This window comes from Miscanthus floridulus, chromosome 3 (genome assembly GCF_019320115.1).
Source record: "Miscanthus floridulus cultivar M001 chromosome 3, ASM1932011v1, whole genome shotgun sequence".
Taxonomy (NCBI): Eukaryota; Viridiplantae; Streptophyta; class Magnoliopsida; order Poales; family Poaceae; genus Miscanthus; species Miscanthus floridulus.
The window spans coordinates 58,507,367-58,528,746 of record NC_089582.1 but is presented as its reverse complement, the minus strand read 5'-3'; the positions used below and the strand labels follow the sequence as shown (position 1 = coordinate 58,528,746).

Here is a 21,380-nt window from a genome sequence, read left to right as displayed (position 1 = left end):
CAGCTAGGAAGCCTCCCTTAATCGTCGGATCAGGAAATGAGCAACAACACTGAGGTTAGAAAAGATTAGGACAAAAGAGTAAAATAGTAGATTGATTTATGTTTTGTGTGATTGGATCCATTAATCGATCGTGGTCCTTTATATTTATATAGGATGAGAGGTCTATCCGAGGTACCCCAAATCAAACATAAAAATAGACCTTTTTCTTTACTTAAATTGGGAGATACGCACTGAAGACGTTAGCTTAGCGCACCGGACTGTCCGATGCCATGCGTGTATTTCGTGCGGGTCTGCCTATTTTACTCATTTGTGCGAACAAAACTGATCTAATGATTGGCAACAGAGCTCAATCAATGCGTCACCCTGACTTGAGCGGCCCGTCAGTATAGCAAAGTATAGTATGTACGGACTAAAGATGTTCTGAGCTTTTTTTTTTTTTGCCAAACACACTTTTTCAAAAACAGCTAAAGTTTTTTTTCTCTTACAAAGAGATGAGATGAGATGAGATAAAGCTAAAAAAATAGCTTATTCTAGCTTAATCTCCTACATGTGCACAGCCCGAGGAAGGAGCGCGCGGTGTGGGCATGAGGACCGCCGGCGAGTAGGGCACGGGCGCCGCACGCGCGAAGGAGCCAGGGCGTGGGCATCGCCGTGCGTCGCTGTGCTGGGCACGAGGGCCACCTCCTCTCTGATGGTGTGCGTGACGCGTCTCCCCGCCAGGAGCACAGAGCCACCACCGGACCCGCCACCAGGCGTGGTCGCGCGGATCCGCCGCCGGTGGGGGCGCAGGGCCGAGGCGCCGCCGAGTGCAGACCAGCCGTCGCTGGGGGCACAGGGCCGGGGCGCCTCCAGGCGTAGTAGCGGACCCGCGGCCGTGCACAGTCGTGGACCCGTCGCCGGGCGTAGTCGCGGACCCGTCGCCAGGCGTGGTTTTTCCTGACACAATATTATGTATCCATCATATGAATATAGATATTGTCATCTGCTTTACCGATGACAATCATATGGTTCTCTTGCTAAAAGGTGATTATATTTTTCAAAACAAGTACCTCCATTTCAAATTTACAATATGTTTTGTTTTTTTCTAGTTACATTGATTTTACTATGTATCTAAATATAATATATATCTCTAAGTGCTAACAAAATATACGAATCTAGAAAGGTCAAAACGTCTTAAATGGAATGAAGTTTAGCTGATTTCACAGATTGTTGAACTATAGGTTCTATATATACTGTTGCATGGTTTTCTAAATGGTTGAACTAGGTTTATATACTCTAAAAACCTGGTTTACGCAGGTTCGCTTCAGAAATTATTGACGTTTTCTAAATCGTTGCAATAGTCTCACAATTGGTTGTCTGGCTAAACCATCACCAAACAGAGAGGCCGGGAGTTTGCGTTTGGATGCAAATGTTAGAGCATTTTCAAAAGCCCTTCGAAAACTCACTATCGAAATCATCATTTGTCGAGCCACCATCTGAATGAAAACCGCTTCCTATAGCTTTTGACTCTTCAACAACTTTTTTATATCTTATGCACCCTCTAGAGAGTTAGCCTTACTCTTTATCTTTGGCTAATGAAAAATCTGGAATAGAAGGTGGCTATATTTGGATAGCCAATTAAAAAAGTTGTTGGAAGACATTCTTCACCAAAGTCTGTATTTCTGACAATTAGGAAGAATATAGAGATTCTTTGAGAGTTGCTCTTAAGCCAACTACGATGTACACATCATAATTCATACCGCTCCTTGGCACAGGGGCAGCAAGTTGACATTGTATTTCAGACAGAGACCGTTTGCGCATCAAGTCTGACCAATCCTTCAGCTCGTGAAGGCGTTATATACCCACCGTGTGCCACTGTACACTGGCTACGTCAGACACTTGTGACTTGTGAGGCTGTCAGCCTCTTCGAATGAGAACCTGATCCTATAATCTGATACCTGGGGCAGAAGTTGGGCTGATGCATAGTGTCATCAGCATATATCGTCTACACAAAAGCTAATAAATCAGCCTGACTGACTTGTATTATTAGTTACCCAGTCTAAGTTAACAACTGTGTCCCGGTTTTCGCCGAAAATAAATTCGCTGGAGAAGACTCAGGTAATGGTAATTATGTGTTAGCAATAATTAATTTTGGACTTGGAAGGCATGCATGCATCAGTCAGTGCACCTAGCTGATCGCCGCCGCCCAATCCAAGCTGCAGTCGTTTGCCATCGGCCACTGCCAACTGGATGGGTGGTAGCGCAATCCAAGTGTGAGTGAGTGTGCAACCAAGAAAAAGTGGGCGTGTTCCCGTGTAAACAGGTTCTAGTAGTGCTTTAGCTTGGCTTATTTCCTTCTATAAATAACAGCTGCAGCTAGCAAGGCTCTTCAGCTTCCCTGCACTGCATGCATAAAGCCAAGTACAAAGATTTATAAGTTCCAAAGCATTGCAAATACTCTCGCATCTGTCTCTTTGACACACAACACTGAGGCCTGAGGGCTAAGCATGGGGAGCAAGCAGAAGCAAAGGGCAGGAGAAGAGATGAGCTGGATCGGCAGGAAGCTGTTCCTGTACAACGTCACCATCGGCCTCTACGCCATGGATTGGTGGGAGAGATACCTCTTCAGTATCCTTCATTTCATTTCCACAAAAATGCCTAATTTCTTCTCTAGATATATAGGAGTAGCTCTGTTTGTTTAGAGCCTTCTCCGGTGATCGCGCCTCTACCTTGTTCTGATCCTCTTCATGTTTTGCGTTTTGGATATCAATTTCTGGGTTTTTTCTCTCCTATAGCCATGAGTCAGCATTGAGATTATATTTTTGGGTGCTCCAGGGTACAAGTTTTCATTTAACTTTTGGCAAATTTCCGGGGAACAATAAGGGGACTCAAGGTGACCAATTGTGTATGTCATGACAAAGCATGCATCTCAATTGTGACATTTTCATGGATCAGACTATATATTTTCTTCATTAAACCTTTGCAAATTAATTATTCTTTTGCTTGATTAATTTGGCTCCATAGCATTGAAGCTGGTAGGAGCTCCATTTCCAGATTTCCATGTGCTCAGGTCACCTTTGGTTTGCTGATGTGGCGAATTAGGTAGGTGCAGTGGGTAGTTAGGCAAGATTGAGAAAGAAAAAATCTCAAGATTCAGAAATCTGACCACACTGACCGGCCTACAGCCGCCACACGCACGAGATGCCACACACACACCTCAGCTCTATTCACAACATTATGGGTAGTGTGCTATTAAAGTATTTATTGTGTTTTTGTTCTGAGTTAGCTTGTTGATATTCTAGACATCCGTAGTGAGTTTGTCTTCAAATGGGAAACCCCAATTTTGAAACTAATTTCAATATGTTGTATTTTGTAAAACAATTACAGGTTTATCCACAAATATGTTTGTGTGCGGAAATGATATTTACTTGTTATCTGCGTGACATATTGCACAAGTTGCAATCAATTGTCCCCTTAGTGGCTTAGTTCCATACTCCCACGTCAAATAATGGAAAAAAAAACAAATACCGGCTTATAATGGCGGGTCATTGATGCAACCAGGAAACAAAGCCCACTAGTATATCTTGCTACTTGCTAGACTCTGCTTGAGATGGTACAGTATGTGCTACTGCCTCTTGTCACTTTTACATGACGGTTCAGACAACAAAATGTCTGAAACTTCATGTAAATATGACCGGAGGGACGATCGTTTGTTGCCTCAATAGAGATTTGACCAAGTTAGAACTTTTAACAAAGATACAACACCCAAGATATTACTTTTGAAATTTATATATGGGAAATTTTATTGAAACTATCACTCTCTCCGTTCTAAAATAAATCAATTTCTAGAATCGTCTAAAATCAAACTATCTTTAAGTTTGACAAACTTTATAGAAAAAATAATATCATCTATAACACTAAATAAATACATTATGAAAATATATGTTATGATGTATCCAGTGATACTAATTTGGTATCATAATTGTTTCCTTTTCCAATAAATTTGATCAAACTCAGAATAAAAATAATTGTGGTGATCCAACAATCAAATAGTGAACTGAGTTGTATTATAGCTATAAGACCATATGCAATTGCAGCCACGACACGAAAAATCACAGCTGATCATGCTATGATGTAAAAATGAGCTGGGTACTTCTGATTGTTAAAATTACTTGTTTAATTGTGTACTGTTGTCTCACCTTAACTTACTATATAGACTCTATTGTCATAATCCTCCTGTGGTTCATCTGCTACAATACAACAAAATCTATGTGGCAGGCATTTGACAAGTAAGTTCCTTATCTCCTCCTTAATCTTAGCTTCATTCAATTTTTATTAATACAGAAATGAATCAACTATATTAAACACGAGGCCGCAATTGCATTTCCCCCCACATCATCCTTATAATTTTGTGCATTGTTTTGACTAAAGCAAGAAAGTATTATCATCGTGACAAAACAATCTCTCTTCTATGTTTCAGCCATCTCAAGAGTAACATGTAGCTTGGCACAAGAAACTATTCTATGGTGGCGATGTCCTAAATTATATTGGTCGGTACACAAAAGCATAAATATGAAAAATGGTGTTAGAAGTGTGTGTGCTAAACAATTATTTGTAAAAATTTAAGAATCTTCAATACCCAAGTAATGTTACTATGCTATGATTAGGCATGCTTTCTCTTCAGTGTTAATGTACATGTATGCTTAAGTGAGAGTTGAGAAAAATGTTACTGCACGTCTGCATATTGTACACTGTTTTACAAACACTGAAAGAGAATTGCAAACTCGTGACGAAAGGAACAAATACAACTTCTCAGAAATACTAACTACTACCTCCATATTGTCATAAGGTGTAGCTGGTCATGGCATGGTCTCCTAAATTATATTTTGACAATTTCTTTATTTTATATTATATTTTTTAATGAACTTATGATAGTTGGATAGTACATTTGAGAAACGAAACCATGTAAATGTACATAGCTATTTTATCCTCAACCATTATGCCTTTCTTGATGTAGGAACGCTTGATAAATGGTGAGCCATAAATGTGGCCATGTTTCATCATAAGCAATTGAGAGAAAACAAGAACAAAGTAAAATTAAACAAAACGGCTAGTGGTAAGAACTTGAAGATATATCATAAGATGGATTCATCTTGTACTAGATGGCATTACTTATCCCTGGTGACGAGTGACGAGGGTCATAAAGATTGATTGTGTTCGGTTTGGATGCAACATGGGATGAGACAGTTGTGTCCCTGGTTTGTGGGATGGGATGGTCTAGTTTTTGTTTACCTAGAGGAATGCGATAATTCCTATTTTCTGTTTAGTTCTGAGGGATGACAAGAGATTGAATGGCCTTGTGTTCTGTTTGGATGAAACATTATAATAGAGATGAGTAGCTAGATGAGGTTTACTTCCTTACAAAATTGGTAAGGTAATCCTATTAAATCTGTCACGAAACGACATAATAGCAGTTTATACTTAAAAATTAAAATTTTAATTAATCACATTGGCCATGACTAGAATAAACCATATTTGAGCTAGCTTTTTTTTTTAAATTACTAAAGTAAATTAGCTTTTGGTCCAATGCCTATCTGGCCTGGTGGCCACCTCCCCCCCCCCCCCCCCCCCCCCCCCCCCCCTCTCTCTCTCTCTCTCTCTCTCTCTCTCTCTCTCTCTCTCTCTCTCTCTCTAATCACACATGGGCCCAAAGCCCTTAACGACTGCCACAATATGGGGAAAAAGTGGTCCATATAGCTTTATAAAAGCCAACTTAACGCTATAGACGGAGTCAATATAGCAAGTGAAATAACTAAAGCAGTCTATACCACTATAGGCTAGCCATATGAAATAAAAAATTATTTTCTTCTTTTCATCTTATCCCACCCGAGTACTGATGAGTGGAAGAAGTCAATAGCAAGATCTATGGAGTATATTTTTAGGGCCTGGCATGGACCGTACTGTATAGCCCACTTGGTCTTCATGCATTGTGACTTGTGAGACAATTTTTAGCTAGTCTTTATGCATTGTGAGACAATTTTTATAGCTAAAGACTACTGTTTTTGGGCCCACTTATATAGACCACTTTGCAATATGCATTGCTCGTCGCCTAACATTATCTCTTCAACTCTTTTGCTCTAACCCTTCTAGTTCTAGACCGCATGCTCGTAGTAATAGTCTAGAACAGCCTCTTACGGTGCTTGTGCCGCCCAGCGGCGAAGCCACAGTGCATGTGTCGGGTCATGCGACCCCGATAACTTTATACGAATTAGTGGAACCCCGCGTATTCCGGCCAGCTACGACCCCATCAGATTGAATTCATGAATCTGTGCGACCCCGGCAGCAGTTTAGTCTAGATTCGCCGCTGGTGCCGCCTCTCGCCCACGTCATGCCCATGTATGTGTTGCCACCCATCTACTTCTCTCGTAGGATCGAGAGTGGGGGATGACACCACCAGTGAAGGAATTGTGCGACTTGGGCGGGTCGTGATTCTTGCCATAGGTGAAGGAGGTGTGCTAGCCAAGCAGGATGGTGACGGGCGTTGCAAGTGCGATGCCCGCATGATGTGTGAGGACGAACAGGGATCCCCCTTCGCTCGTTTCTAGGGGATTGTTCACCCTAAATCTAATGAGTATATTCCTTGGAATGAACTCATCCTTCTAGGATCCCCAACCAAACATTGATCGTTCCGTCTCATGAACCAAACACACTCTTATAATATAAGATTCATCCAAGGTATCCATGAAACTAAGGCCCCGCTTGGATCTCATTCTATCTTATTCTTATAGTGATTCTAGATAGTGATTTAGAATCTAGATAAAGAAAATGATAGGTCTTTGGATCTTATTATATATTACCTTTGCATTTTTTTTTGAAAAATCCGGTTGATCAGCTTATAATATTAATAAGGAGAAGGTACATAATACAAGCGCGAGTAGCGCTGCCTCTCACACTCACACAGCAGACTGTCGTGGGGTGTTAGGTGTAGCAAGGGCTAATTACTCACTAATGGTTGGGACAACATTAAGGGTTCTAAGCCCCCCCCCCCCCCCCCCCCCCCCACCCCACCCACCCCCACCCCCACCCCCAAAACTTCCACATTGAGGCATTCATCTTTGATTTCCGACAAGACTTGTGGTGATTTGCGGATCTTATTATTCTCACTGTAATTATTACCTTTCTATAGAAGAAATCTCCAAATAGTAGGTTTTTGGTAGATAGTTGGATTCTAGAATTTTATCTAAAATCCAAGTGTTTGGATCTTATTCTCATTTTTATTATAAGATCCAAACAAATCCTAAGTAAAAGTGAAAATGTTGAAACGTGCACACAAGATATTGCAGAGCAGGGAGAATTGGGCATTCCAACGTACCCTGTATGGACATCTGCTAGAACATCTACAACCTTTTTTTAGAGAAAATAACTCCAAAACCGAGCATGGGGGCACACTTCATAAACTAGTACCTCTTATGTGGGCCTTGGAAGCAGCCGTGTTGTGCCTTTTTTTTTTGTTGAGAGGAGAAAAAGACATAGGGCTCGTTCGCTAGTCTGACCGAGACCAGCCAGCCGGCTGGAACCCCTCTCAAGTTACTGTTATGTGGGCCTTGGAAGCAGCCGTGTTGTGCCTTTTTTTTTGTTGAGAGGAGAAAAAGACATAGGGCTCGTTCGCTGGTCTGACCGAGACCAGCCAGCCGGCTGGAACCCCTCTCAAGTTACTGTTCATCAAACCAGCCAAATAATGTTTTTTTCTCGTAATAAACCAGCCGAAACAGTGTTTTTCAGCTAAGTTTTAGACCAGCGAACTAGTCTTGTGTCCTCTCATCTGTTGCAACATTTGCAAGAAAATGGTTTCGGTCCAGTTTGCTGGTGGACGATGGGTCATGATGAATATGTGAATAAGGCGACTAGTCTTGTTTCTCTTCATTTCTAGCTCAACAGCTTTCAACTTCTCCTTGAGGGCAGAGAATGTAGCTTTCCAGTGTTGTTCCTAGCAAATTCCTCCCCTGCAGGCTGCAGCCATGATCTCCGTCGTGCTGTATACTAGTTGGAAAAGTCCAGTGATTGCAGCTGCACTGGGCGGCCAAATTGGACCCCGGCAGACGCTGACTTCAAACCTGAGTGGCTGAGTGGCTGGCTGGGTCTAAAACGACAAGGAATCGGTCCAGTAAAACAAGGCAGGGGGAAAAAAAGTAAACAAAGGAGGCACACAACACAGGCTTTCCTTTTTCTCTGTCTTCTTATATAAACGACAAGGACAAGCTCTGTATCCCCCGATAGAGCAAGAGCAACATCGATTCAGAGTTCGGAAAAATTCAGACTTGATCCAGAAGAAGAACCAGAGGAACACAACACAGGCGCCCCCGAATCGGAGAGGTTAGCGTTAGCGCTCCGCAACCAGGAAGAACTAGCCCTGCAGAGAAAGATGGCCGGCGAGATGAGCTGGGTGGGCAAGAAGATCCACCTCTACAACGTCACCATGGGCCTCTACATGCTCGATTGGTGGGAGCGCTGCCTATTCAGTATCCTTCCGCTGCGTCTCCATCCGATTCAGTTCTTTCGTTACTCTCACTTTGCAAATTCCGACCTTGCTTATGTTGGATCCGCGTTTGATTTTGGGTATCTGTATCTCGACAAGACTTAGGTTTGGGTAGGCACTTAGGGCCTGTTTAGTTGTCAAAAAAATTTTACGCAGTATCCGTCACATCGAATCTTACGGCAATGTATGGAGTACTAAATGTAGACGAAAAAAAAACTAATTGCACAGTTGGGTGAGAAATCGCGAGACGAAACTTTTAAACCTAATTAGTCCATAATTAGACACTAATTACCAAATACAAACGAAAGTGCTACAGTAGCCAAAATAAAAAAAATGGATCTAAACGGGGCCTTATTTCGATTCGTTCTTGGCGGAAACGTTTTATCGGCCAGGCAGTTCGTTGATTTCGGAGGGGTTACCATCATTTCTTCGAATTTGTTGGGCAAGGTTTCTCATTCGGTGGTCCTTTCCAAGTAAACTGGATTTTATGTTCCTGTTATTACAATGTTCTCCCTTTAACTAAGAGTAGACATATTGGTGCTGATCCTGCTCTGGTTCATCTGCTTCAATGGCTCCCGCTTCGCTACCGACGTCTTCGAAAGGTATCCAAACAAACAGAGTTTACCACTACATTTATGTTAAACTCTAGATCCTTAAGTTCCCAAATCGAGAAATGGGGAACACAAACTTTTCCATGTTTCCTAGCAAGTCTGAAAATTGCAATGTGATGTCTGATATTTTTCTTGTTTTTGTTATCTGTGCAGTGGGCACCTAGCTATGTGCATGTCTCACATGCGAGTATTTCTTATTGCGAAATAGGTTCCTAGTTTTGTTAAATCGGTTTTAAGTAGAAAAACAGTATGAATGCAGGGGAGTATTCTACTTTCAGTTTTATTGGCAAAAGTTCAGTGCGCTGAAAACAAAGAGAATAATAGGAAAATAATCACTATTTAGAAGTTAGAACTGGGAAGTTGGAATGAGGAAGCTCTTAGGCTCTAACTCAGCCAACCATTTTAAGAACATTTGGACAGTGTTAGTGTAATTCAGCAGTGAAGCTAGATAGATATTTTCTTATATTGATAGCAAATATTCCAACACACCCTGTCGCAATGCAGGTTTTACTGAAACAAAAAACGTTATGATCTACGAATGTATTGTTGCCAGTCAATCAAGCACTGATTTTCGACATTAAGCGTGGGTTTGATTGTTGTTACAGTAATGTTAGCTGAACTCATTTCATAAGGAATGTTTGCTGAAAAGTGTGTTACTTTGTCAAATGTAGTCTATCCCTTAGTGTTCTTTTTAAGCACTAGATGGTGTGGGCTCATTGTTTACAACTTTGGCATGACTTAGGATTGTCCATCTTTGCTAACAACCGGGGGGTGTTTTGTTGACTACAAATACTAAATCTGCTGCTGTTCTCATCCATGAGCATCTTTGAGCTAAGCTTCGGTTGGATAGTAAAAAAATGTAAATTATCATCTACTTTGCTATATGTTTGTCAAAGTTTCAATTTTATGTGCACCTTAAGTAGCTGGTTGATATTTTGTTTCGAACGCGCATGAGAGCACGTATCTTATATTAAAGAGAAGATGGACATGGTTCCTTAATGGCCTTTACAATCAAACCACTCTAACTCCACTAGTCGATCAGAGGGGTTGTAAGTTGTAACAGTGAAAAAAAAAAGATCTCCCAAGCAATCTAGGATAATGACCTGATAAAGAAGTAGCTGCTTAATATTTACAAACCCACTTCTCACATCATTGTGATCTTTTTTTTATATAAAAAACAGATTTGTGGGTCATTTGTTGCTTTTCAGTCTGCAGTCACTTCACTTTTTTTTCAGTAGTCATATTAGGAACTCCTAAACCTTTCATTATGTGGTCATGCTAATGAATTCTTTTGTTTCTAACTGCTTTCTAATGAACCTCTTTCAGCCACCTGAAGGCATGGATTTTCCAAGGCGCAAATTACGGCCCGGCAATTGGCATGCCCTCCTCGTAAGCCTTCAGCGTGAATCACAGAAGAAGCAAAATCTGCTGGTTCTGGAACCTGAACAAGGTTCCCACAAACTTAGCGCTGTAGTGATGTGTATGATGTAGTTCCAATATGTAACATTCTTACCGGTATTATCTTTTCTATGTATTTTTCTTGTATTATGTGTAATCAAAGTTTTGAGTACACGATATCACACCCTGAATTCTACTGTAATTAAAATCATTTTCTTGGTATCTCGTACTGTATCTAGCCACAGTTTAACTGCATGGTGTCACATTCATAGTATTATTAGCTTGTTACTCGAGTTGATTACATGAAAAATATTTGTTGCAAACCAACCTTACGGCCTTGTTTGGATGCATGTGTATCTACTTCAATCCACACGTGTTGGAGTGGATTGAAATGTAACTTAGTTTAATTTCACTCCAATCCACTTCAACACATGAGGATTGAGATGAATATATGCGCATTCAAACAAGCCCTACGGTGGAAACAATTTTCCCTGTAATCAACTGGAGCATGGATGTGACTGTTGGACTGGTAACTAAGAACACAAGTACAATTTGATCCGCTAGAGGGCAGCTTGGCCATACGCCGCTTCATTGTATTAAATAGAAGTAGCAAACTTGGGATACAAGAAGGTCTCAACCGCTACAACATATTCTAACTGCATAAAGCAGACGCTACCTTGGATGCTAAGGCATCTAATAATTGCTAGATAGTGAATAGTAACTAGCCTAGACAGTGAATAGTAAATAGCTTAAATAGATAAAACTAGATACATTGAGGTATTAGCACTAGGCTTAACCCTCATTTCTCCCCCTTAGCCTTGTGCTCAGCCTTGGAGGTGATCTGCTTCAAGCCAATCCTCTCCCTCATCTCCTCAAACTTGGCCTTGCCCAGAGACTTGGTGACGATGTCTGCAAGCTGATCAGTGGTTGGAATGTGTTCCGCCTTGATGCTTCCATCTTCCTGGTAGCTTCGGATGAAATAGTATTTGATCTTGATATGCTTGCTCCTCTCATGGAAGACTAGATTCTTGGCCAGAGCGAGGGTTGACTTGCTGCCCACCTTTAGCCCAACCACCTCGACATGCCTGTCGAGAAGCTCTGCTAGCAGTCTTGACAGCCATAGAGCTTGTGTTGCAGCAGTAGTGATGGCAATGTACTCGGCTTCACAGCTTGAAAGTGCCACCACCTTTTGCTTGATGGATTGCCAACTGACCAAGCAGTTGCCAAGGAAGAACAATGTTCCGCTCGTGCTCTTGCTTGTGTCAATGTCGCCGGTGAGGTCGCTGTCGCAGTAGCCAACGAACCGTGTGGTGCCGGGCGCCTTGGTGAAGTGCAGACCGAAGTCGAGGGTGCCAGCCACATATCGGAGAATGCGCTTGACAGTTAGTTGATGCTCCAACATAGGCCGCTCCATGAACCGACTGATGAACTCGACGACGAACGCCAAGTTTGGGCGAGTGTGCACCAAATAGCGCAGACTGCCGATGAGCCACCGGTAGTGCGTGGGGTCGACCTCCTCCGTTGTGCTCTGTCTGCTAAGCCTCAGTCGTTCCTCCATTGGAGTATGGGCAGGGTTGCAGCCAACCATACCACCGAGCTCTAGAATACGCTTGCCGTAGTGTGTCTGACGGAGGGTGATGCTGCTGGCATCTTGGCGCACCTCGACGCCGAGGTAGAAGCTGAGGAGGCCGAGGTCACTCATGTTGAAGATCTTCATTTGTAACGCCTCCACTTCACGTTCCTCCACGCTGGTGATGATGAGATCGTTGACGTAGACGCCGACGAGCAGGACAGAGCGTCCACTGCCCCACCGGTACATCACCGCCTCATGAGTGCTCTGCTCGAAGCCCATGTCCTTGAGCGTGGCATCTAGCTTTGCATTCTAGGCATGTAGAGCCTACCGTAGACCATAGAGGGCCTTGCGTAGGTTGTAGACCTTTCCTTCTTCTTCGGCGACAGCGAAGCCAGGCGGCTGCTGCACATACACCTCTTCCTTGAGGTCGCTGTTGAGAAAGGCGGATTTCACATCCATGTGGTGACACGCCAGCCTTCTTGAGCCACCAGCGCAAGGAGGACTCTGACAGATTCCATGCGCGCCACGGGAGCGAACGCATCGTCGTAGTCGATCTGCTCCTACTAGACGAAACCGCGCGCCACCAATCGGGCCTTGTGTTTGATCACCGCGCCCAGCTCATCTTTCTTGAGCTTAAACACCCATTTCAGGGTGATGAATGGTGGCCAGTGGCCAATGGCACCAGCTCCCAAGTGCAATTCTACTCCACAGCCTTGATCTCTTGCTCCATTGCCGCCCGCCATGTCGGATCATCTTTTGCCTCAGCGAAATTGGCAGGCTCACTGGCGTGCGTTAGGTGTAGCTCGGCGAAGAGATGCTGCTACGGTGGAGGTGGAGGGTCATCGTGCGGTAGCTTAGCGACTCGTCGTCATAGTAGGCATCGAGTCACTCTTCATCATCCTCCAGTGGAGTGGCGAACTCCACTTGATCACCGGTCACTGCTGCTGCCTCCGGTGAGGTAGGTGAAGCGGTAGGGGAAGTAGGGGACACAGGTGGTGGTGTTGGCGAGGCTGGCTGGGTTGCTGGAGGAGTGGTCGTAGTTGTCGATGTCCCTTTGGGCTCCATCGGACTTGGTGACGGTGAGCGCGGCGCAGACGATGGTGGCGCTGATGATGTAGTTCTAGCCGTCGTCGAAGCACTCTATGCTCTCCCTGTTCCTCTAGGCCACTAGTACTCGACAGTGAAGTCGCTTGCCGTTGAGGCCGAGCTGCCGGTGTTTGGAGTGGACCAGTCCTAGCCGCACCCCTCATCGAAGACGATGTTGCAAGTGACCTTCACGCGCTGCGTTACTGGGTCTAGGATGCGATATGCCTTCGCTCCTTCTGCATACCCGATGAAAACACTGGGCTTGCCGTGGTCATCGAGCTTACGGAGTTGGTTCAACTCCTTGGTATAGGCGATGTAGCCGAAGGTCTTCAGGTAGCTCACCGCCGGCGTCTGCCCATGCTAGGCCTCGTAGGGGGTCTTGCCCTACAAGCTCCGATTCGGCGAGCTCTGCCTCCCCCTAATACTTTGTCGGCATCCTCATCTGCTTTAGCAGCGACCGAGCCATGGCGACCACGGTTTGATTCTGACGTTCCACCACGCGCGTTCTGCTATGGTGAGTGAGGCATCGAGAAGTGGCATTGGTTGCCCTCTCCGGTGCAGTAGTCGGTGAACTCTGCGATGGTGAACTCGTCGTCGTTATCGGTGCGCAGCACCTGGAGCCTACTGAAAGGTCCTCATATGGCTAGAGGAGGGTGAATAGCCTATTTAAAAATCTATAAACCAACTAGAGCAATTTAATTAGTATGACAAATAGCGAAAAGCAAATTTGCTCTAGCTCTACATGGGTTGCAAGCCACCTATTCAACAATTCTAGTTACTATGATCACTAGGCACACAATTTACTAAGTTACTACTCACTAAGAGCTCTCACACTTGCTACACTAAAGAGCTCCACTAGATGAACTTAAGCTACAAAGCAAGCTCACAATTCTAACTACACTAAAGAGCTTGCTATAACTAGTTTGCGGCAATGTAAATGAGTAAGTGAGATAATCATACCGACGCATAGAGGAGTGAACCAATCACAAGATGAATACTAATTCAATCACCAGGAGAATACCAAAGGGCAAGAGACAATCAATTTTCTCCCGAGGTTCATGTGCTTACCAACCCATTTTCTTCATGAATTTGCCCATCTTGCGCACAAATAGAGCCATGGCCTCATCATCAATATGACTAAGATCCTCATCATCACTTGATTCATTCTTGGACTTGCCCTTGTTCTTGGATGATGAGCTAGCTTGAATGCTACACTCTTCTTCTTCTTGTCTTCGTCTTCCTTCTTGTCATCCTTGTCAACCCCTTTCCTTTCCATATGGTATGTCTCTTGTGTCATGACATCACATAGTACTTGGTTAGGGGTAATCTCCTACAAATTGCCTTTTATGATAAGCAATCTCAACATCTCAAATCTTGGAGGTAAGCAAATTAAGAACCGATAAGCGACATCATCATCATTGATCTTTTCTCCCAATGCCTTCAAATCATTAACAATCACTTGCAATCGATGGAACATCTCCGGAATGCTCTCATCTTCCTTTATCTTGAAGCTTGTCAACTTGTCCTTAAGAATACACAACTTGGCACTCTTCACCACCGGTGTGCCCTCATATGTTTCCTCCAATCTCTTTCACACCTCATTAGCTCTATCACAATCTTTGATTTGCTCAAACACCTTGGAATCAATGGCATTGTATATGGTGTTGAGAGCCATTGTATTGCATTGCTTGTTGGTTTTGTCTTGGTTGGTGACATTGTCGGGATCAATGATAACATAGTCACTTTTGGTCACATTCTATACTTGATCATTGATTGAACCAAGATACATCTTCATCTTTCCCTTCCAATAATCATAGCATGTGCCATCAAAGAACGGTGGTTTGCCCTCCACATGGTAGAAAATAACTTGAGCCATAATTTGACACCGAGGTTGTTAAGCCCTCAATCAAATCGTGAACACGGCTCCGATACCACTTGAAAGGTCCTAATATGGCTAGAGGGGGGTGAATACCCTATTTAAAAATCTACAAACCAACTAGAGCAATTTGATTAGTATGACAAATAGCGAAAAACAAACTTGCTCTAGCTCTACAAGGGTTGCAAGCAACCTATTCAATAATTCCAGTTACTATGATCACTAGGCACATAATTTACTAAGTTACTACTCACTAAGAGCTCTCACACTTGCTCACTAAAGAGCTCCACTAGATTAACTTAAGCTACAAAGCAAGCTCTCAATTCTAACTACACTAAAGAGCTTGCTACAACTAGTTTGCGGGAATATAAATGAGTAAGTGAGATAATCATACCGCCACGTAGAGTGAACCAATCACAAGATGAATACTAATTCAATCACCGGGAGAATACCAAAGGGCAAGAGAACCAATTTTTCTTCCAAGGTTCACGTGCTTGCCGGCATGTAAGTCCCCATTGTGTCGACCAACACTTGGTGGTTCAGCGGCTAAGAGGTGTTGCACGAACCTCGTCCACATAATTGGACACCGCAAGAACCTACCCACAAGTGAGGTAACTCAATGACACAAGCAATCAACTAGAGTTACCTTTCGACGCTCCGCCGAGGAAGGCACAATACCCCTCACAATCACCGAGAGATGGCCACGAACAATCATCAACTTATGTCAATCCTCCTCCGCTGCTCCAAGCCATCTAGGTGGTGACAACCACCAAGAGCAACAAGTGAATCCTACAGCGAAACATGAACACCAAGTGCCTCTAGATGCAATCACTCAAGCAATGCACTTGGATTCTCTCCAATCTCATAAAGATGATGAATCAATGATGGAGATGAGTGGGAGGGCTTTGGCTAAGCTCACAAGGTTGCTATGTCAATGCAAATGGCCAAGAGACTGAGCTAGAGCAGGCAATGGGGCTTAAATAGAGAGCCCCCATGAATAGAGCCATTGGATCCCTGTTCCCTGAGAAATTAGGGCAACCGGACACGCCGGTCGGATTGACCAGACGCAGGACCCCAGCGTCCAGTCCTCAGATTTTTGCCACGTGTCCCCTGCTTCAAATGCTGATCGTCTGATCTCAACGGTCATCAGTGCACTTAAGTTATGACCGGACGCGTAGCTCAAAGTGACTGGACGTTCCAACACTGGAGTCTGGTCGTTTCTAGTAAGGTTCTACTCATGACCGGATGTGTCCGGTGGCTCGTGACCGGACCTAGGCCAGCGTCCATTCAACATAGCCTTTCTCTGTTGCTTGCATCAGTGTATGTCACTGGGTGACCGGACGCACCCCCTACGTGTCCGGTCCCTCCCTCTCTTTCATGTCTGGTCAAGAGACCGAGGGCGGCCTTCATTGCATGCCACTGACCGGACATAGGGTCAAAGTCTGGTCACTGCGTGACCAGCGTCCGGTCACTGTTTCTCAGTGACTATCACCTCCTTCATTTCACCAACTTCTCCACCCTTTCTCAACTGTGCCAACCACCAAGTTTATCACCTTGTGCACGTGTGTTAGCATATTTTCATAAACATTTTCAAGGGTGTTAGCTTTTCACTAGATCCTAAATGCATATGCAATGAGTTAGAGCATCTAATGGCACTTTGATAACCGCATTTCAATATGAGTTTCACTCCTCTTAATTGTATGGCTATCAATCCTAAATATGATCACACTCTCTAAGTGCCTTGATCACTAAACCAAAAAGCTCCTTTCAATTTTACCTTTGTCTAGAGCTTTTTGTTTTTCTTTCTCCTTTTCCTAGTCCAAGCATTTGATCAATACCATGGCATCACCATCATCATGTCATGATCTTCATATGCTTAATCACTTGGAGTAGTGCTACCTATCTCATAATCACTTTGATAAACTAGGTTAGCACTTAGGGTTTCGTCAATTCACCAAAACCAAACTTGAGCTTTCAATCTTCCCCTTTTTGGTAATTGATGACAACCCTTTCACAAAGATATGAATTGAAATTTCATTGAATCCATGTTGCTTTCCCAAGCATATTTACCATGTGTAAAAGGATATGGACAAGTTTCATGAATCCCATATGGTAGCAATTGCTCCCCCTACATATGTGCTAAGAGTTTGGATTGTAGCTTGCACATATGCTTAAATAGGAAATATAGGAGACAATGTCTACCAAATGATTCTAAGGCATAAGAGATGGACCTTTGAAGCATGATACCAATCAGAGTGCAACAATATACCATCCTTAGCACCATTAGTAACTAGACATACACAAAAACTAGAATACCCCATGAGATCAACATTAGAAGCAAGGGTCTAGTTTCTATAAAATGAACATAAGTCTAGTTACTTAACCTATGCATGCCAGTTTTTCATTTCATCATTCAAACCTACAACTAGCATATAACACACAAGCATGGATATTGTCGCAGAACTGACCAATTTATAAGAGTACAAGTACAATGGCAGCCCGCAAGCGGTCGCACTGTCATACTTGAACCCATATAAACCCGGTAGTCCGTCGAGTACCACGACGGGTCTCGATAAACGATTTACAACAACCAAGATCGTACAGGATTCAACATACATGCCACATATTACATAAAGTTCACAGATACATTTCGTCATCAGAGTACGAATAAAAGTTATTACAAACCGAGTTTGATAAATAAAGCGGAAGCAAATAAGTTCAAAAATAAAGTTTCCAACATAGTTTAATACAGTGCCAAATAAGATCACGGTCCACAAAAGCAAGGATAGGAATTAATAAAGAAGCCTGCCCAAGGCTTACTCCTCATCCACAGCGGGATAGAAGCAACTCTTGCAATAACCATGATACACAGTGTCATCTGCAACAATGGGAAAATAAAACCCTGAGTACAAGAAGGTACTCAGCTAGACTTACTCGTCATGAACCAGAAATAAAATGACTCCAAGGATTATGCAAGGCTATATAAGTGGGCGTAACTTGACAACATTTTTGCGTAAAAGCAATTGAATCATGGTACAGTTACAAATTCTTTACCAGGTTAATTATAACTATCCATTTCTAGGTTAGCAACTCTCCTGTGCCAAATATATGGTATATCATTTAGAAGCATACAATAGTAACCATAGCAGGTATTGTAATTCCATATTCATTTGAACCATCATGTTTCATAACATAGTTACTACAATGTTGGGACTAGCCAAGTTTCTCACTATCCGGGAGAGACAGCGATTCGAATCGATTTCAATCAGCTAGGAATTTATTTCTAACACAAACCCAGGTCTACCAGCCATGATAGCCTTAGGTCACCTTTGGTACAACTCAGGTACACATTTTGCGGGTCCGTACCGTGCCGCACAATCTGGAACACCAGATGCCAGGATGCTTAGGCCAAGCCTGCCCTTGGGCTCAGTCTGATCGTTCCCCGGAAGGAGCGCATAACAGAACGGTTCCCGGCCTGAGTTGAATTACTCGGCTTCGCGGTCGGAACGAGTTATCCGGCCAGCTAAGTGAGAGGCATGCGTTCAATCTTGTCAGAAGCGCCAACAACGGTATAGTCCTTAATCGACACAGACGGGGATAGATCCACACCCAAGACCTCCATGTCTTGTTGCTTCTCTATTGACTTCCCGTCTGGTCTCGATTTTCTGTTACCCTATGGTTCTGTTTCACGATAGCAATTATAGCCAAACATGCTCTGTTATCCACCTACATCTCGCAGGTGACAGGACATCACCCGACTTCTACCGATCTAAGCATGGCTAAGCATATATTTGATCCTGGACCTATACCGGTTAAAGGGTTAATATCTGGACAAGGAATTTACATGCATCAAGTGGTTCCATTCAACTCTTATAACCTAATGCATCAATCATAAGTACTTAAGTAAACATTTGTAAATTACTAGGAGACTTAGAATGCTCCAGGGCTTGCCTTGCAGAAAGAAAGTAGGGCGGTGGTCAGGACACTCCGGAAGCTCTTCAGGGTTCTGCTCCACGCCTTCGGGAGCTGCGGCTTGCGGATCCTCCTGCTGATTCCCTTCCTCTGCTTCTTCGAATTCCAGCAACGTGATCTCTTCCTCCAATCCTAGATGCATGAATATGGCATAAGTATTACGAATGCATATATGTTAACAAGTGCATCATGTTTATTGAGTAGGTGCATATCTCTTCTCGATTATTTAATTAACTATTTCCACAATGCATCGATTATGCCACAAAACAGTAGTTACTTGTTTTACTCATAATTGGAGTTCTACTAATCCAAATATAGTGATCCTAGACTTTCTGGAAAGCTTATCAAATTCTTTACAACTTTGTTATTAACCATTTTTACAGTACACATCATTTTCAACATGCAACTCATCAAACTCCAGAATCTATCCAAAAACTATTCAGCATGCAATATAAAGTAACAATACTTCTACTTCATGTAATCCTTCCAAATTTGACAACATAAAATCTACCAACAGTGTAAGCATACCAAATACATTTTAGGTAATATAATGGTGAAGCCCAAACTATTTATTTAAATGCCTTTATTATTTTATTTCGATATCTAGGTTAAATAATAAACATATACCAGATGTGCTTCATAAATTCTCAAAAATTTACAGTGCCTTACTAATGCTATCAAAGGACTACTATAAAAATTTCATGTCATTTTACCAAGTAGAACATCCTATGCAAAAATGACAAGGCAGCAAGGCTTGAAATAGCATAAATGGAAAACCCTATTAAAAAGTGTCAAGCAACAGATTTCCTATTTTTCTTAGCATCCATATACTACTAGGATTACCTCCAAAATTTTTCATGAATTTTGGATTCATAAATAATTTATAAAAATTTACACAAGGATCTCCTAATTATAAAAGAAAAATCTATAACTACAAATCTACATATGCACTCATCTTCAAATTTTTACCAGATCTCACATATGCTAAGACTAGCTTACCACAAAAATTTCATAATTTTTTAAGCACAAGAACTCTAGATATAAAATAAACAAATTTGAATGCATTCAAAAGCACATTTCAAATCCCTATTTAAATCTCCAAAAATTTCTACTGAAAATGTTAAAAACATATTTTTCCTAAATACTACACTTCCTAAGGAGCACTACCAAATTTATTTCACAATTTTTGAAGCTACCAAACTGAAGATACAAAATTCACAAAAGAATTCAAAAATTGGATCAAATGAACTATCACACACTCTAACTGTCGCTGACCGGTGGGACCCGCTTGATAGGGGACCCACATGCCAGTGAGACACAAACAGAGCAACGGCGCTGCTCGGCACTGCGCGGCTACGGCTCGTCGACGGCGAGCTTCGCCGGCGATGACGTCTACGCTACATGACCCTCGTGACCTAGCGCACCCTTTGAGATACTTGGTGGGGCCTCTCGCTGGCGCTAACTACGACGGCGGCGGCCATGGCGGATCGGCGAGGTGGGACCACGGCGGTACACCTGTGGAGGCCACAGCGAAGCACAAAAGGGCGAGGATGAGCTTCCCTAGGCTTAGGCGAACCTATCGCACACGGTTGCACGGTCTACGGTGGGGGATGGTGCCCCAGCCACGGTGACGGGCGCGGCGAGGATGCTCCGGTGAGCTAGCGCACGGCGCTGCTGCTTACCAAGTGCTCTCAGCGAGCTAGTGCTGGCGCGGTGAGTCGCTGAGACGAGGGTGGAGAGGTTGCGGTGGCGACCGAGTGGCTAGGCGCGGGTTTGTGCCGTCGACAGTGACGGTGGCGCTACGGGAGCCTGGCGGCTACGCTTGCGGGTGCTGCGGACGGCGAAGGAGGAGCGGGGAAATTGAAAATGGGGCGCGGGATGGCTCGGGCAGGCGCTGGCGGGGTTAAGGCCGTGTTCAGGCGCGTCGTGGCCTGCGCGATCAGGGCGTTGGCGACGCGCAGCTGTTTCCCCTCCACACGGCGGCCATGGCCTGAAGGCGGTCGGCCACTGAATCAATCGATTCAGTCGGTTCAGAGTCCGCGAAGAAGCCTGACAGCGCGTTTTCATGTTGATTTATCTGCTAATCCGTAGCTCCAACGTGCAAACACTTTAAACCGAAATGATAAACCAATGTACCAGCTACAACTTTTGTTTAAGGATCATGCTCCAATTCTCAACAGAGACTGAGTAAAATCACCCCCAACATAGGCCTGTCAGTCTGTCAGTCAAACAAGGACTTAGAAAATTTTGTTAAGTCAAGAAATGTTGATTTACTAATTTTTGTAATCCAATTTCACACATGTTAGGAGCTGAATCAGTTAGTGACCCAAAAATAAAAGTTGTTCCTTA

General features: G+C 43.4%; 2 protein-coding genes and 1 long non-coding RNA gene across 3 annotated transcripts; 2 read left to right on the top strand and 1 right to left on the bottom strand.

Moving 5' to 3' along the window:
* Positions 1-2,450: 2,450 nt before the first annotated feature.
* LOC136545817 (uncharacterized) lies at positions 2,451-4,784 on the top strand. Its single transcript, XR_010781160.1, has 3 exons — positions 2,451-2,607; positions 4,196-4,268; positions 4,460-4,784. It is a non-coding gene; the product is annotated as an uncharacterized lncRNA (long non-coding RNA).
* A 3,412-nt stretch (positions 4,785-8,196) lies between these two features.
* On the top strand, positions 8,197-10,735 carry LOC136545815 (uncharacterized). Its single transcript, XM_066537793.1, has 3 exons — positions 8,197-8,498; positions 9,045-9,117; positions 10,453-10,735. The coding sequence occupies exons 1-3, from the start codon at positions 8,402-8,404 to the stop codon at positions 10,517-10,519; spliced, it is 237 nt and encodes a 78-aa protein (XP_066393890.1). The 5' UTR covers positions 8,197-8,401; the 3' UTR covers positions 10,520-10,735.
* Positions 10,736-11,323: 588 nt separating this feature from the next.
* Positions 11,324-12,376, bottom strand: LOC136543779 (uncharacterized mitochondrial protein AtMg00810-like). Its single transcript, XM_066536139.1, has one exon. The coding sequence runs from the start codon at positions 12,374-12,376 to the stop codon at positions 11,324-11,326; it is 1,053 nt and encodes a 350-aa protein (XP_066392236.1).
* Positions 12,377-21,380: the final 9,004 nt, after the last annotated feature.

Bases quoted from the DNA above. Each gene is read 5' to 3' on its own strand.
- LOC136545815 (XM_066537793.1), top strand. From the start codon at position 8,402: ATGGCCGGCGAGATGAGCTGGGTGGGCAAGAAGATCCACCTCTACAAC. The intron at 8,499-9,044 runs GTATCCTTCCGC...AACTAAGAGTAG, and splicing joins GTGGGAGCGCTGCCTATTCA to ACATATTGGTGCTGATCCTG. The intron at 9,118-10,452 runs GTATCCAAACAA...AACCTCTTTCAG, and splicing joins GCTACCGACGTCTTCGAAAG to CCACCTGAAGGCATGGATTT.
- LOC136543779 (XM_066536139.1), bottom strand. From the start codon at position 12,376: ATGGGCTTCGAGCAGAGCACTCATGAGGCGGTGATGTACCGGTGGGGC.